Source organism: Heteronotia binoei, chromosome 3 (genome assembly GCF_032191835.1).
Source record: "Heteronotia binoei isolate CCM8104 ecotype False Entrance Well chromosome 3, APGP_CSIRO_Hbin_v1, whole genome shotgun sequence".
NCBI classification, from domain to species: Eukaryota; Metazoa; Chordata; class Lepidosauria; order Squamata; family Gekkonidae; genus Heteronotia; species Heteronotia binoei.
The window spans coordinates 66,632,353-66,650,019 of NC_083225.1; the positions used below are offsets into that span (position 1 = coordinate 66,632,353).

The following is a 17,667-nucleotide window of genomic DNA, read 5'->3' on the forward strand; positions in this document are numbered from 1 at the left end:
CGCGGGAGCAGGTAGTGCATGGCCGCTGCCAAGTAACGCTAAAATCGCTGCCGGGGGCTCTGTGGACAGCCCGCCCCCCTCCTGTGTTCCTAATCACGGCAAGTCCTGTTGCCAGACTGTTAACCAGGCACGCCCCCCCCCCACTCCGTCCTAAAAGGCGGCTTCGTGCGTCAGGTGGACAGGGCGCCTCTTGAGCGTCGCCGGTTGGTTCCTCCCGGACAGTACCAAGCCGAAAAGCGCGGCCATTGGAAAGCGCCCGGTGGTGTCCAAGCGGGCTCCGCCTTCTCCTGAGGGAGAAAGGGAGGCGGAAGTGGCTGCCCGTAGCGGTGTGGCCTTTGGATTGACGAAAGATTCGGAAGCCAATTGGTGCTTTGCTTTCCAAGAACGCTCCTTGGCCTCACGATCCCCTTTCCCCGACCCACTGAAGATGGTGATTCTGTGCGCTTTCGCATGGGACACCCTCCCGTTGACCGCGCTCAGACTTGGGCGTGGGTAAAGTGCCGTCAAGTCGCAGCCGCCTGCTTCCGAGAAAATCTGCCTGGGACTGGGCTGCGACGTGCTGCTTTCCCCACGCCCTGCGCTCAAACTAGGCAATGCACTCCGTCCACGTGGAAAAGCGCCCCAGAGGCCGATATTTGCCTATTTGGTGGGGGCGAGGAAAGCATCTACCCCATGACACTCTTCTCGTCTTGGGAAGAAAGGGCAGCGCCGGGAGCTTCTTCCCTCGCCTCCCTTTGTTTGGAGTGTCATTTCCATTCACCCACACGTCGCTTTCGACCCAGCCCCTCCGGCTGTTTCCCCCGCCCACATCTCCGGAACGAAACTCGGATCACCTTCTGGGAAAGTTGCAAACCTTCTAGTGACTCTAGTTCCTCCCCTGTGGGGGCTAGCATTTCCTCCTTCCTCAGGGGTAAAACCAAGTACCTTTAGCTCGCAGCATATGCTTCGAATCTATGCACAAACGCGTAAAGCGCAAATGTATTCCCTACGTTTGACTTGCTCCTACTTCTGTCGGGCAGTTGTTTAAAGGGCTTGCCTTTTTTTCCTGCTCGGATTTTTTTGGCTGCCATCTGAAAGAACAAAACGGGATCGGGAGGAGGAGTCAGGGTCCGTTCGGGGGTTGCAACCCCCTCCTCCTCTTCTCCATCTCCCTCCCCGTATGGGAGCAGGCTGGGAACTGTTGTTAGGTATGTGGTTCCTAGGTCAGCAGCACGCTGGATCGAACTAGGAAGAAGCTTGGGGACACTTGAAAACCGTCATGGAGAATGTGGAGTTTCGAAGCGGCCAGGAAAGATTTCCGGACAAAGATCCGAGGCTGAATCCCGTATTTCTGGACCAGGGACAAACCCACCACCAGCTGTTGGTGATGGACCAGAGAGGAGTTGATCTGTACAAACTGGTGGAAGTACAACTCACTGGCGGAGCTCCATGGGGATTTACACTAAAAGGAGGAAGAGAACACGGGGAGCCGCTCATCATCACGAAGGTAAGATATGTCGTGCCCTATGGATATGCGTGTATTTGTTCGTGTGTATATAAGGGCAGGAGTTGGTGCGCTGTGTGCTGACGGGTGAATGATTCTCTGCTTCTTTTGTTTGTAGGATCAGACTGGTGAATAAATACCGCGATGCCACCATGGGTTTCAGAGTCTGATACTGCTCAAACAGTTTCCCGAACGTGCGGATAGGTTTTATGGGAACATTTTGTAGTTGTGACTTGGATCGACTAGCACTTCTGAATTTCATGCTAATAGAGAACTTCTTTTTAACTATGACCAGTTAAATAGGAGTGTTGTCTGTAAGGCTAGGTATGAGAATTGCTGACAGACCTTCCAGTATTATTCTTAAGGAAATGCTCCATCGGAGCCTTCATGTTGGGGAGGGGATTGTAAACAAAGAGTGTAAATAAAAAAAGAAAAGTAGTACGGTGGTTTAATTACTCTAACTGTATGTTATAGATGAGCTTACTGAGAACAAGGAAATAGTTGACAATTATTATTTATATCTGGTAACGTTTCTAGTTTTATACTCCCAAGTCCAGCGCATACTTGGAATACGTCCCATTGATTTTAAGATAACTTCTAGTCATGGAGCAAAGAGATTGTGTACACAAAAACACACCTGTTAATCTGCAGTGACTTTCCTGGTTAATCTATCTGTAATCACATATTTTGTACTTTCAGTGGCCAAATTGGAATGGATAGTATACATATTGAGGCAAAGTCTACCTTTTATTCACTTATTGAGGATGAAATAGCAATCCAAATGTGTCCAAGAAAATAGATCCATGGTATGGGATCTTAATTTGCCTGTTTGGATTTCCTGAATTGTCACACAATAGCAGTCCATTAAAAATAGCCAGCTGTTTCTTGTGGGAACAGTACTGTCTTCTGCCTCCTCTCTCCCCACAGAACAGTCTCTCTCTTCAGGGTCACTTGTCTTCTGTCTTTGTTTTGCACCTGCTAGACAGACTTCATTGATGAATTATCAGCATTTCATCTAAAACTGAACATTTCAAGATAAGTTCCTGACTTTCTAAGTTGTTGTAGCCTAATTGGGAAAGTGAAGCTGGGGAAAGATGAGCTTTGAAATACCCTCTGTTGATTCTTTGTGGTGTTAATTTCATTGTTGTTTAATGAATACTGAATTAGATAGCTGTGTTTTGTTGGAGTCAGTTTTTCTCCCTCTGTTCTAAAGCTATGGCAGTAATTATGCAAGCTTACCTAGAAGTAAGGCCCATTGAATGTAGTGAGTCATCCTTCTGAGGTGAAATGGATAGGTTGGACTGCACATGTGGTTATGTCACTTGGTGTATTGTGCTAGTGGGCTACACTGACCTGCAATATAGGGAAATGTGAGAGTTTCCAAGGAGAATTATTTCTCTCTTCTTCTTGCCTCTCAAGTGCCCCAACAAATACCGTATATGCACTTTATCATGTTTGCTTCACTGTTAACTGGAATGTTCCTGTTTTTTATCCACTTACCATTTTTTCAGTGAACCCAGCCACATGACCTGTACCATAAAGGCTACACTCAGCTTTGTTTTGTTGGCTGAAAACATTACTTTACATAGTTTCTTTCCTTTAAAAATGAGAATTGGTTGTACTCCTTTTTGAGAAGGAAGAGAACTTAGTGGTTAATAGAAGACAGTTTTCTGTGCAAACCAAATGGACACTTAGGCCTAATTATTGCTGTGATAATAAACTGGTAATCCCACACGGCAGATGTGGGTCACACTCACATGACCAAATAAGTCCTGTATACAAAAACATCTCAGTTGCCCTGAGCCTGTTTGCAGGGAGGACAGGATACAAATATAAATAAATAAATGAATCTTTCATAAATCAATCAATCAGTCAATCAACCAATTATTCTTTCATATGGCAAACTGGTGTGTCAGAGAGAAGGCTAGGCTAGAACCAGTTTTCTACATGTAATTTGGTAGAGAGGAAAAGTCAGTAGTTTGACCCCTTCACCCTCACTGTGGAACAGCACAGGCACATGTCTACCATCTCAGGCCTAACTTGGCCTTACACAGTTACTTACAACATAAGGTAGTGTATGAAGCAACACGGTCTAGAGACTACTTTAACACAACATTTAATCCACCTACCTGCTTGCCTCAGTGTCTGGTAAGAAACTTTCTCTTCCTGAGAACAGATAACAAATGACATACACGCAGTTTACCACAGTATGTTTAAAAACTGTCACATCTTTCATTTGGTCAAGAATTTTCGAATTCTAGGATTCCTGATTAGCTGTATAAGTGGCTGGTATATATGATGTATGTGTGCAAGGGCCGGAGCATGTAGAAGAAAAGCAGGGCCCAGATATGCTGGCCCCATATGCAACTGAGCACATGGCTTCCCTGCACCTACGTGTGTTACTTCCATGTGCCCCTGTGGTCTGAACTGGAGTATATGTGTACAAACTATATATTTATCAGATTTATTATTTTACATATTATACATATTTATCAGATTTATATCATACATAGAAGCTGTGCCCATGTTGAGATGAATGTGCAGTGGGCAAGGACAGGGCCAGACTGCGGGCTTCTGCTTGTTCAAAATGTTGGCCTTGTAAATCATTTATCAGGATGGGATCACCAATTGCACTTAGTTGGTAATATGCCACTTTGTAAGGTCCTTGTGTTCACTCTGGTTTTGGGGGGGAAAGTTGAAATAGATAGGAAATTTTGTGCCAGATTCCTATATTGTATTAAGTATATGACATCAGAAAGGGAAGTTCAAAGGCTGACTTTTTCAGTCAGTAGAGATTTTGCTATTCAAAGTGTCAGTAATGAACAATACATCTGTATTTTACTTTCTTCTTTAAAGGAAGCTGCTGTGGAAAGCGGCCAAATATATACCGCTTGAGGGACTAAAAAGACTCTGGTAGATATGATTAGACATGTATTTACTGTTATGTGTTTACAGATGTTTAGATTTTATTAAATGCCGCTGTTTGCACATTGTGCAAATTTTCTTCTGTTATTATTGCGTATTTAATATAAATCACAGAACACTTTAGATCCGTTTAGTTCCATTTGTACAATTCTGCCTAAATATGGGCATAGCATGGTGTGTGCGCACGTTTGTGTTGAAGGCAGCCATACAGTTCTTTAAAGAACCCTTCTCCATTTCGAGTAATGTTATGTGTATTTTAAAGGTGATCTTGGTTCAGCTACCCTTTGACTACAGCAATGGTCTTCCTAACATTTGAGTGATCAAGATTTGGATCAATGGTGAAAGCAGATAGAAATGGACAGGTATGTACAGGCAAAGCTTGTGATCTGCTTTCATTTATGACCAGTGCCTCATGCACCACATACTTCAAATGTCCTCCAGTCTCTGAAACCTGTGGGCAGAATGGTGTTATGTGAGAAGAATTTTGTATCTTGTACGGGCTTTTTGTATTCTTTTGTTTCTCCTAATAGTGGCATAAGAAGTATTGTACCTGTTGTTAATTGAAAGGATAATCCATTATTCTTTATAGAAGGTAACACCTAACATTGCCTTTTAAAAGAAGATATGGGAAAAATGGTTTCATTGTGTTGAATATTTAATACTGTGAAGTGCAAGTCAGTTTTGTTTTGTTTTTTGAGTTTTGCTTCCACTCTGGTGAAAGAGAATAGTGTTAGTCTAGAACAGGCTTTCCCAAACTCCCCCCCCCCCGGTGGCCTGGTTATTTTGACACTTCTCCTTCGTGGCCCACTAAAATTTGGGGGTGGAGCCAGGAGACAAGAAATGATGTACAAACATGCTTAAAACTCTTGCAATATTTTGCTTAGGAAAGGTAGGAGAATAAGGGGATTTTGCAATGCAATTTTAAAAATAAAAATCAAGAAAAAACACAAGGGTCACAGGGGAAGAAGATGGGGGGGAAAGAATGACAGAGAGAGGGAGGGAGAGAGAGAGAGAGAAAAGGAAGGAAGACAGGGAAAGACTGCCTGACAGAGAGAGAGAAGGAAGGAAGGAAGGAAGGAAGGAAGGAAGGAAGGAAGGAAGGAAGGAAGAAAGATGGGGAAAAAACTGCCTCACAGAGAAAGAGAGAAGGAAGGAAGGAAGGAAGGAAGGAAGGAAGGAAGGAAGGAAGGAAGGAAGGAAGGAAGGAAGGAAGACAGGGAAAAGTCTACCTGACACACAGAGAGAGAGAGAGAGAGAAGAAAGGAAGGAAGGAAGGAAGGAAGGAAGGAAGGAAGGAAGGAAGGAAGGAAGGAAGACAGGGAAAAGACTGCCTGACAGAGAGAGAAAGAGAGAAGGAAGGAAGACAGAGGAAAAGACTGCCTGACAGAGAGAGAAAGAAAGAAGGAAGGAAGGAAGACTGGAAAAGACTTCCTGATGGAGAGAGAGAGAAAGAGAGGGAAGGAAGGAAGAGGGGGAAGGACTGTCTGACAGAGAGAGAGGGAGAGAGAAAGAAAGAGAGAAAGAAAGAGAGAGAAGAAAGGAAGGAAGGAAGAGGGGGAAAAGACTGTCTGATGGAGGGAGAAAGAGAGAGAGAGAAGGAAGGATGGAAGGAAGACAGGAAAAGACTGCCTGACAGAGAAAGAAAGAAAGAAAGAAAGAAAGAAAGAAAGAAAGAAAGAAAGAAAGAAAGAAAGAAAGAAAGAAAGAAAGAAAGAGAAAGAAGGAAGGAAGACTGGAAAAGACTTCCTGACGGAGAGAGAGAGAAAGAGAGGGAAGGAAGGAAGAGGGGGAAGGACTGTCTGACAGAGAGAGAAGGAGAGAGAAAGAAAGAGAGAGAAAGAAAGAAAGAGAGAGAAGAAAGGAAGGAAGAGGGGGAAAAGACTGTCTGACGGAGGGAGAAAGAGAGAGAGAGATGGAAGGAAGGAAGACAGGAAAAGACTGCCTGACAGAGAGAGAGAGAAAGAAGGAAGATGGGAAAAGACTGCCTGACAGAAAGACGGGGGGGGGGGGAATTAAGCAAATAGGGTTATTTTCGGCACCCTTCCAGACATTGAAATTGACCTGGGGTGGGGAAGGGAGGGAGGAGGAGGGGGAGGAAACTCCCATATTTGGGAGGAAACCCACAGTGTCCTGCGTAGCTTGCCCCACCTCTTCCTTCCTTTCTTCCCCACCCCAGGTCAATTTCAATGTTTGGAAGGGCTCCACTCTGGGCTGTGTGAAGGCAACCCCCCCCCCCCGGGTAGATCACCTGATCAGAGAGGAAAGTGGCACTGAGTTCACTCAGCACCTGGGCAGGCCAGCAGCAGCAGGAACCAACCCCATCCCAAAAGGGCACCGCTGCTGCAGAGGGTAGAGCCGAGCCTCAAAGCCAGCCTCTCCCCCCCAAGCCGTGCCTGATGAGAGGGAAGCCACAAGGAGGCTAGGGCCACTTCGGCAGGACCGGGCTGATTTTAGCATGCTCCCCCTCCCCTTCCGGAAGGGAGAGGGGGCGAAACTCCTCCTCCTCCATCCTGCTCTTTCGAGAATGTCGAATCAGGTCGGTCCCTGTTGAAGTGGGTAGGGCCTTCCAGCTTCCTTTGATCATGTGGGTGGTGGAGGGGGGGTGGAGCATGGCTCAGGCACTGGGGAAAGGAAGGGAGGGGACAGGCCCTGGCGGTGGTGGCAAGCTGAGGCTTGTTGTGCGGGGGGGGGGCAGGAGTGACTGAGTGGCAGCGCTGCCCCTAAGGGCAGGGGGGAGCAGCAGTGAGGGCAGGGAGTGGGAGCCCGACTGCTTACAGGCTGCAGACCGGTCCCGGTCTGGGACCTGGGGTTTGGGAACCTCTGATCTAGAAGAAATTCAGAATTAGGAAAAGAGTTGGGAAGCACATGTTTTGGCACTGGAGTATTGGTTGCACAGATCCGCTCTCTTAAACCCCAGTAATAATGGAGCAGTATGACTAATACTCTCTCTAGGCTGTGGAATCTTGTGAAAAAAAATTCTACTGCATGAGCTACTGGCAGTAAAGTTGTGAGCTACTATATAGATTACTGTGGCCATTTTTCATGAGCTAAGACAACAATGTGTGAGCCAGAGGCTAAAAATTTGTGAGCTAGCTCACACTAACTCAGCTTAGAGGGAGGACTGAGTGTGACACATAACTGAATGACTAAGCTGGGCTATTTCTGTTATGAATGCGGACACTGACATCACTGACAGCTTTTCCAAGCAATCTTTTTATAAGTGCAAAAAATCCACATTCTCTGTTTTATCTAATTCCCTCCTTCCAATAGTGCGGAAATTTGCACTACTATCCTTATAATCTCACAGGACTAGAGATTCATAGATTGTATAGATAAATTGAGATTTGGGAATTTAAACATTCAGTTTAGAATCTTTCTAGCCAGTGTAAGTACATACAAACAGCAGAAAAGATAGATTTGAACAGAAAAACTCCCCCCATAACATAAATGTTAAAGATTTGTGAATGAAAAAAAAAAATCATTTATTTACTTTACACTTAGACTGAATGCAGATTACCCAATTGTTTTCTGGAGCAATAGAACTGTGAGGTAGTTTATGCACCCCAAACTGAGTTGCGCATGCACACAATTTTAGAAAACATTAGAAAAATGAAACTACTCTGCTTCAGAGAACATAATAGACAACATAGAGGTTTCCCCTATTAATCATTGCAGTTACTAGTTTTACGCTGTAGAATAATGAAGTTACTTGAAAAAATTTGTACTTTGAAGCCTATAGGATGTGTGCAGTTTAATAAAACTTTCTTATATGATACAGCAGGAAAATACCACCTATGTTAAAATATGTTTTTATATGCAACCTTAAGATTTAGAATGTATATAGAATTTTGAAAAACTGTTTTAATACTTCTAAATATGCTTAGTGACTTAAAGGGATCTTCTTCCAGCAAATACACAAATCAGATGCTGTGTCAGTCTTAACCTGATTTATTTTAACAAAGTACTAAATGACAAGTACAAATTAAATTGAACAAAAAAAATTCTATTATACAGTTTAATCCTGAAAAGTCCAACTAGCTTTGTACTGCAAGTATCTATATTGTAGAGGGAGTATTTTAAGGAAAATGGCCTACTCAGTAGTCTTTGGTTCCTTGGTTGTTGCAGAAGATCACTAACAAAGTGTACTGATGCAATGTCTTGACATTCCTATCTTTAGATCCCCTTCTTCTACCCTGGAAGTGCTGAAGGGTTGGGGAAGGTTTTGCTAGTAAAGAAAGATGACAAATCTGTTTGGTGTTCGACTGCAGTACCTTGAAGTGTAGAATGTGAGGGCAAGAGAAGAATGATTTTGGGAGAACACCCAGTATCTCCTTTCTCTGGTTTCCACTAGTTTCTGTTGTTGAGCCTGTTAGTATTTTACGGGGGAATAGATCCAGGTGGGTAGAACACTGCTAGTGGTCACATATAACTCTCAACTCAAAAGAGCTGAACACATCAATGAGTTACAAGTCAACCTTTACACGACAGCAGCAGCTCTCTTTCACAAGTACTGGGGGGCAAACCTTTTCTTGCACACAACCAGCCCCTCAAATCTCAAACAACTCCTCACCCACAATAATGCAACATCTAATTTGAACATGGACATTGGTACCAGAGCTTGCAATAAACGCAAGTGCCAAATTTGCTGATGGCACATACGACCAGATAACATAATCACTGAACCTAACAATATCAGCTACATCATCTCAGGCTCATTTACTTCCTCATCTTCTAACATGATGGTAAAAGCCAACAATGCCCTTTGGTTTTCTACATAGGGCAAACAGATGAAACCCTATGCAAAGGAAAAATGGATGCAAATCTGACATTAGGAATCACAAGTCTGAGAAACCTGTAGGAGAACACTTCAACCTTCCAGAATATTCAATGAGTGACCTCAGAGAAGCTGTTTTATTGCAAAGGAACTTCAGGAACAGAATGGAAAGGGAAATTGCTGAATTAGAAGTTATTACAACACTTGGAACAAATGTCCCCCAGAATACTGGTTTTTTTTAAACTCTCATTAAATATGCTAGATTTATTCTCACCAAGAAGGGCTATACATCATCTGTATTTTAATGCATTTCTTTTTTGGACTACTATATTGGAATAGCATTTGTAATGCAATGCAATATATAGGAACAGTTTTTTCTGACACAACAGTTCTAAAAAATATATTGGTACACTATTTAGAACAATATATTGTGATGGTAATATAAGGCATTGAAAATTTATATATATTTCTCCACATAATACTGCACCCCACTCCAACAAAAGAAAATGCCATTTGTTGCCTTCATGCTTGGAGGAGATGAACAGAGTGTCTCTGTTAACTTCCCACAATTAGAAGGAATTATTTTCCACATTTTGAATTATTTATTGTTTCACTATTTCCCCTTAATCAAATCTAAACAACTGTTGATCCTGTATACTTGTTATTCCTGTTTTGTCTCCACATATCTTAACATATCGTAATCATGTTGCATGCTAATTTGCTGTTCAGCTCTGTCTTTAATTCTGGACAGTTATGTTCCATTTCTATGTATCTGAGATAGTGTGTGTGCACACGAAAGCTCATACCTTGAATAAAATGTTGGTCTTAAAGGTGCCTCTGGGCTCTAACTTCGTTCTATTACTGGAGAATAGAAAGAATCAAATGGCTTATGATTGGTCATTCTTTTTATCCTGCAACAAAGCCTCCCTTAAGAAACATAAGTAAACAATTTATTTGCATGTTGGAGTATATGCCATGTCAGTTCTGTGAGACATTTTAATGTCTGGTAGACTCCCGCATGCCAGCTGCATTCTTCAGGCAGCCTTCTCCTTGTAGTGTTCTCCCTTAAGACTATATGTCTGGTGACAGCTCTTTGGAGAAGCTTAGCAGAGCAGGGCTGAGGCCATTTTATTCATTCAATAAGGCATGTAAAACAGTCTTATTTCAGAGGATCTTCTCTTTTTTATCTCCCTGATGGACTTCTAACAAATTATTTTCAAAGTATTGTTGCTCTATTAGCCACCTGGATTTTAAGGAGGTAAGGCAGGACATGAACTTTTAAAATCTTTGTTGCTTTTCTGACATGTGCTGTGCCTACACAGTGAGCATTGGTGACTAATGATATAAAAATGTGTGCTTCTTGTTTTGTGACTTGTTCTTTTTGGATGCGGTTATTCTGTTGACAAATTCTGATTGGCTCCTTTCCATGTATTATAACAAAAATAGTTATGATTTATTATTAGAATGTCTTTGTATAAAGAGGAGCATGTTGCTTTAAAAAAATGGCTCGAAATTTTGTTTAGTTTGGTAACTTTGATTTTGGTCCCTTCCTGAGGTAACAAAAACAAAACAGATTTTACAAATCCAATTCTTTAAAGTTCACTTTGACCTTTTTCAGAAGTCATTCAGTTCTTTTTCATTAAAATGACACTAAATTCTATTAAGATAATTCACTGAGGCTGATAGGAGACTATATAAGTAGAGTTTGCATCAGCAGACAAGCTGGCTTGGAAATACCTTAAAACTGCAGGCAAGATTGAATGGATAACTTGGCCTGGTAACACAATGTAAAACATTTACAGCACATATTTAGAGAGTTTGGTGCATTGTTAAATAGATTCCTTTCACTGGAACCCTATAGTGAAACTGCCTACAGCAATAAACTGTGCAAATGAGTCAAGCTGGGTCTGGTGCAGTACTTGGTGTGAGAAGCTTCCAGGTGAAACTTGATTTGTTAGAGGAAGTGGATTGGCTGACTCATCTGGCGAGCCCCTGTGAATCAGTGCTTATGTGATGCTCCCAGCCCCCATGGTCTAAATAAGAAAGGCAGAGCATAAATAGTTTCAGCAGATAAATGAGATGTTTGGTGTGATAGTGAAACTAAATTTCAGTAACCTTGATACTGTCTTGTCCATCTTTAACTTCTTGAAAAAAGAAACCCTCTAAAATCCATAGCCATTGGTATTGGATTTCTAGGACTGAAAACACATATATTACACATTTTAATACAAATCAGCCTTCCTGCATGGCCATCAGAAACCTGATAAAAGTACACTTAAAGCCACTTTTCTGGTTTTTCACATGTATGTAATGACAGCAGAGTAGGGTTGCCAAGTCCAATTCAAGAAATATCTGGGGACTTTGGGGGTGGAGCCAGGAGACATTGGGGCGGAGCCAGGAACAAGAGTGTGACAAGCATAATTGAACTCCAAGAGAGTTCTGGCCATCACATTTAAAGGGACAGCACACCTTTTTAAATGTCTTCCTTCCATAGGAAATAATGAAGGATAAGGGCACCTTCTTTTGGGGCTCATAGAATTGGACCCCCTGGTCCAATCGTTTTGAAATTTGGGGGATACTTTGGGGAGAGGCTCTAGATACTATATTGAAAATTTGGTGTCTCTACCTCAAAAAACAGCTCTCCCAGAGCCCCCGAAACCTCCAGATCAATTCCCCATTATACCCTATGAAGACGTTTCCCTCTCCCCCCCCCTCCCCCTCCCCCCCCCGTTTCTGGCAAATCTGATGCAGGGGACTCTGTACTCACGAGTTGCTGCCAGCTTCTTACAGCAACACAGGCACATCAGCTGGGCACTTTATGGCATGGAATAGGAAGCCGGCAGAACTCACTCACCTCCGGAGGTGCAAAGGCACATGGTCCTTTGGGGGCGTGGCTGGGCTCCCCTCCCTTCACCGGCCACTGACTGGGGGCGGGAAGCAGCCTGAGAAAACGGAAGAGCTCCGGCTGCTGCGATCGGGGCTGGGTGGGAAGGGCTGCCGTTCTCCCCCTCCCCTCCCCCCGCTTTCCCTTTTATGGCCAGTGGGGGGGAGGAGGCTCCAAATCGGGGGTCTCCAGGCCTAGCGGGGGATTTGGGAACCCTACAGCAGAGAGGGACTGAAAATCACTTTGTATATGTGAATTTGGTCTGAGTATCCAGATAAGTAGTTGTGCTGTGTTAAAGGTCTGTTCTTAGGCCATTTTTGACAGGTCTACTGCCAGAGTTAACACTGTTGAAAGAACTATGCGTGGTGAAATAGTGACAGCTTTATCCCTGTAGTGTCCTCCCTCTTTTGTGTGTATCTCCTTTTTTTCAAAAGCTTGAATGTGGTATTTTCGTCATACTTGCGAAGTCGTCGGAGTTTGCAAAAACTGTTACTTGGGCTGCGTTTATACAGCTTAAATAATGCACTTTCAATCCAATTTCAGTGCACTTTTCAAGTGGATTCTACTTTGTGAACTGGCAAAATCTAGTTAGAAAGTGGTTGAAAGTGCATTATTTAGTGTGTGTGTGACCGCAGCTCTGGAGTGTGGATAACCTGTTGGTTCTCCCACTGGTGGACATTGGATCATAAAGTTCACTATTTGGAAGAATTACGCATTTTAGCATACTGTCTATTGCAGGCTTCCAAAATGTGGCATGCTGGAACTGGAATGTAAAACATAGGACCTTAGGCTCTTAAACCAACACAAATTATTGTCGACTTTTGGGCAAAAAGGCTAATACTTCCTTTTGTTTAGTAGGTGGCTGTCTGACTCTCATGCAAAAGTTACAGCCATTGGTGGCTTTTGATCTCTGTTTTAATAGCTGGCTTTTGGGTGATATGTATGCTTTCCTCAGGGGCTGTAAGTTTAAGCAAGGCAAATGTGTATTCTGTTATACCTTTTGGTTATAGAAATTTATAAACATTTAATAAGGGCCTACTTGCCAGAGTTGCAGAGTCAGTTTCTAGCCTTTTATCCTTTCTGCCATGAGAAACCAGTAGTTTGTCATGTTTAGGTGGAGTTGGTATGTCTAGGTGAACAATTGTGGGCAGTGCACCTGGAGCAACTGCAGGTGGCGAATAACCAAGTCAAGTGTTACTATGGTGATAGTAAAAACACTTGCCTCAGTTTTAAAGCAATATTGTAACTGTAGAAAGCAGAACAGATCTATGGTGCATATCAGCTGAGTAACAAAAATGTGCTCAGGTATAACTAGCGCAAAGGAGGCAGATGCTCATATTTGCAATATGCGAAATTACGCTTCTGTAGGGGCTTTTCAAAATGGCATATCTTTTGTACAAATGCATGTTTTAAGAAAAGGAAGGCATAATGCCAACTCCAGGGAGATCATGTTCCAGGAATACTATCACTGTATAGTATTTCCTCTGTGTTCACTGAGTCCATTAAATACATACATCTCAACAACTGCTCCTGTCTTCTGTATTGTCAGCTATAAACATTAATAACATGCATGAAACATACTTCGGCTCAATGTTTGGTTGGATTCTGCCAGTTATTTCACTAGTGTTGTGAAGGAAGGACAGTTCTCCCCAGTTTTGTTCCTCACTGTGGACTATCCTGCATAACTTTTTCAGACCAGTTTTTAAATTGTGATTTTAAAAATCTGCCAAAAGCAAAGGCCACATTTACAGAAAGCATTCACTTTTCTATCATTTTTCTGTTGCTGTGCTCTATGTATTAATAAAAACACAGTTCTAAATGTACATGCATTGGATTTCTGATGTATGAAAGGCAGAAGGCTGTTTAAAATACACATTTGCTGGTTTTTCTGAATCTATTCTTGTTGATCTGGCATTCCAACATTCCCACAGTTTAAAATGCATGTGTGATTTTATTTTAAACAGATTTAGTGAGGCATAAGCCTTCTTTGTTTCTCCCTGAACTTTGCATGTTGTACCAACTCACTGTCATTTATATCTTCAATCTGCACAACCGAGGACTTCATCATCATTTCAGTTCTGCTAACACATTCAGCGGTTCTGCTCAAGAGCAGTTCTGGGAGAGCTCTTTCAGCCACAGCTACCTCACAGGGTATCTGTTGTGGCGAGGGGAAGGGAAAGGAGAGTGTAAGCCGCTCTGAGACTCCTTTGGATAGTGAAAGGTGGGGTATAAATCCAATCTCTTCTTCTTTGGTGTAGCAAGGAAAGAACATTGTGATTAGTACCTAGCCTGTCAAATTTCAGAAGACATTGGAAGATGATGGTATTTTAGTACCTTTTGCTGATTTAACTTTAATATTTTTTTTGTGCAGCCAGTTCATAAATGTTGCGTTTTTATGTCTGCTAATTTTTGTAAGCAACTTTGCAACTCCCCCCCCCCCTTTTTTGGTGAAAGGCAGAATTTTTAAAAAATTTATTTTATTCGATTTATATCCCACCCTCCCTGCCGAAGTGGACTCAGGGCAGCTCACAGGCTCAACAGCAATTTAAAACATAAACCATTATAAAAACACGAAAACATTAAAGCATAACAGGTGCTATATCACTACAATGGATCAGAGTACTAAGCAAGTTTCTTAATCTTCTTTGCCATCGCAAACTACATTCAGGTGGTCCAGATGGTATTAAAGTGCAGGTGTATGCTTCAGGTCAGAGTGCAGGTGCATGCTTCAGGTCAGAGTGCAGGTGCATGCTTCAGGTGGTCAGCTCCAAAACAACTGTGGAGCCATCTTCGATTTCAGCAATTATAGGCTTGATAAAAGAGCTCAGTCTTGCAGGCTCAGTGGAACTTTCTGACCTCAAGCTTGAACTGCCACTGAATGTGCATGTATTCATTTATTCTAAATAAATAAACTGGATAAAGATGTCTTTGCTTGACAATGCTTTGCTACTGTTAACTTCACTCTGTAGAGCCAGCCTAGAACCCTTAGCAGTGTGCATAAATTGTAAGCTCCAGGAGTGAGCATGTTCTCTTGTGTTTTTTACAGTGTCCAGTGCAATGATGATACTAAATAAGATATTCAAAAGTACTTTTACTTGCATATATTTTAAAATATCTGATTGCAGTTGGACTCCTTTTGACTCTAGGGATATTCAGCAGTACTCTAGAGCCCCCTTGTTCTCAAAGTTCAAACATTTCCACAAAACCAGCAATACTTCTGTAAGATTCTTCATAGGAAGCTAAAGCTTTTTCAGTAGCAAGTGGATATTTTCTTTTTATTTGCATACCTGATTTTATCTATTTTTATCTGTACAAGAACTGGTGTAGTCCAGGGGAGAGAGAGTATGGGATCTTTTGCTGTCTTCCTTGTTGTGCTGTGAAACTTAAAAGTGTATGAACGTTGTCTGGGTAGGCTAGCAACCCTAGTAGGCTAGGAACCCTATCTATATCAGTCTTTTGCAGTTTAATGGCATTAGTCTAAGGAAGACGTACTTTTAGTATTTAGGAAATATAATGTGAGGGTACATACACCATTGGATATTATGCTAGTATAATAATCTGCCTCTTAGAAAAATCTAGGAACTGAATATGGAAAAAAGGAAAGGTCCCCTGTGCAATCACCAGTCATTTTCGACTTTGGGGTGATGCTGCTTTCACAACGTTTTCACAGCAGACCTTTTTACAGGGTGGTTTGCCATTGCCTTCCCCGGTCATTATACTTTCCCCCTAGCAAGCTGGGTACTCATTTTACTGACCTCGGAAGGATGGAAGGCTGAGTCAACCCCGAGCTGGCTACCTGAACCAGCTTCCGCTGGAATTGAACTCAGGTTGTGAGCAGAGGGCTCCGACTGCAGTACTGCAGCTTTACCACTCTGCGCCATGAGGCTCTTAGGAACTGAATATACAGCAGCAATGATCTAAGTCCCTTATGTGCTCCTTAATTAATTTTTATCCGTAGTTCAAATATAAAACTTGGTTCCCAAAAAGATTTTTAGAAAATACTCATTTTTTAGAGTAGTGTATAAGAAATGGTGTCCTTGAACTGTCTGATATACAACTTCATAATCACCATGTGCTGTAATGTTAAGACATTCTTCTTCCCATGACTTTCTGCTGTTGGGTTAAATAGTTAGCCATTGCCTCTTGTTACATTATGTGTGTTGAATTGTTTGCTGCCCTTTTTTCTTTCATTTCAGGGCTACCTAATCATGGTTTATGTCATTAAAATCTTTAATGATAGATGAATATTTTCAGTGACACAAGTCTTAACTGTACATGACCCTTGTATAATCTGGTGACTGCTGTATGCCCGCACTCTGATTCAGAGTGCTTTATGTGGTTTATATTTTGAGACTTCCTGACTGAGGTTAAAAGTGAGTTGCACATGTGGAACATTGGCATTGGTGTTGATGGGATATTCTGGGATATGGTTTGAAGGCATATTATCAAGTGCTGTTGCAATTCAGCAGGTCTTTAAGCCAGTCAGTATCTGGATGCTGACCTTATGTATACTGCACTTAGTTCTATGATCACAGAAAGTTAGGATATAAATAAATTTAATTATAATGCAATAAACTAGCAAACAAAAATTAAGGCAGAGCTAACATGTTTGTGTTAACTTGTTGAAATAATGAATCATCTTTCCCAGGGCTTTGGGAGCCATAGAGTCTACCCTCCAGAGCAGTTATTTTCTCCAGGAGAGAGATCTGTTGTCTGGAGTTCAGCTGTAATACCAGAAGATCTTCAGGCTCCACCTGGAGGTTTGCTACCCTAGGCCTAGCTGCTTGCTACTGCTGCTGGGAAGGAGATAGGGTTGCTACCTCCAGGTTAGCAGATTCCTGGAGATTTGAGGGGTGGAGCCTTGAGAGGGTGGGGTTTGAGGAGGTGTGGGACCTCAGACTGATAGAGTGCCATAGACTCCCCCTCCAAACCAGCCACTTCCTCCTGGGGAACCATTGGGCTGGAGATCACTCAGAATTATAATTGCTCTCCAGATGGCAAAGATCAGTTCCCCTGGAGAAAATGGCTGCTTTGCAGGGTGGTCTCTGTGTTATTGTACCCTGCTGAGGTCACTTCCTTCCTGCTTTGGTCCACACTATGGAATAAGATTTTCCTTTTCCTAGGTAGAGCCTTCAGGGAGGGGAGAGGAGATGGAAAGCTGAAGTCAGAGGGACAGATAAAGGGAAGGAGATATGGTTCCCAACTCCAGGTTAGAAAATTCTTGGAGATTTAAGGGGAGGAACCTGGAGATGGTTGGGGAGGTGCAAACAGGTACAATACCATAAACTCTACCCCCAAACTAGCCATTTCCTCTTGGGAACCCCTGTTGCCAATCTCCAAGTGAGGGCTAGAGATCTCTCAGAAATTTAACTGGTCTCCAGATGGCAGAGATCGCTCCTTTTGAGGTGGGGGGGGGGGAGTGAATTCCTAGTATCTGCATATTTCAGAAGGCATTGCAAGGTAATGGTATTTTAGTGCCTTTTTGCTAATTTAACTTTACATTTTTGTGTTAACGTAATAAAATTACTTTAATAGATTTGTTTCTGGCACATTGGAGTTTCATCCTGTATACTTTTATATAGGGGAGAGTGGAACGCAGTG

The 17,667-nt window shown here is 42.4% G+C and overlaps 1 protein-coding gene across 3 annotated transcripts in view; it reads left to right on the plus strand.

The window, feature by feature from the left end:
* The first annotated feature begins 819 nt into the window (after window positions 1–819).
* SHROOM2 (shroom family member 2) overlaps window positions 820–17,667 on the plus strand; it is a 173,340-nt gene continuing 156,492 nt past the window's right edge. For all 3 annotated transcript variants that reach the window (XM_060233944.1, XM_060233945.1, XM_060233946.1), the window contains exon 1: window positions 820–1,486. In XM_060233944.1, coding sequence (XP_060089927.1) covers window positions 1,259–1,486 — 228 coding nt within the window. In that variant the 5' untranslated portion in view covers window positions 820–1,258. The remainder of the gene's footprint in view (window positions 1,487–17,667) is intronic.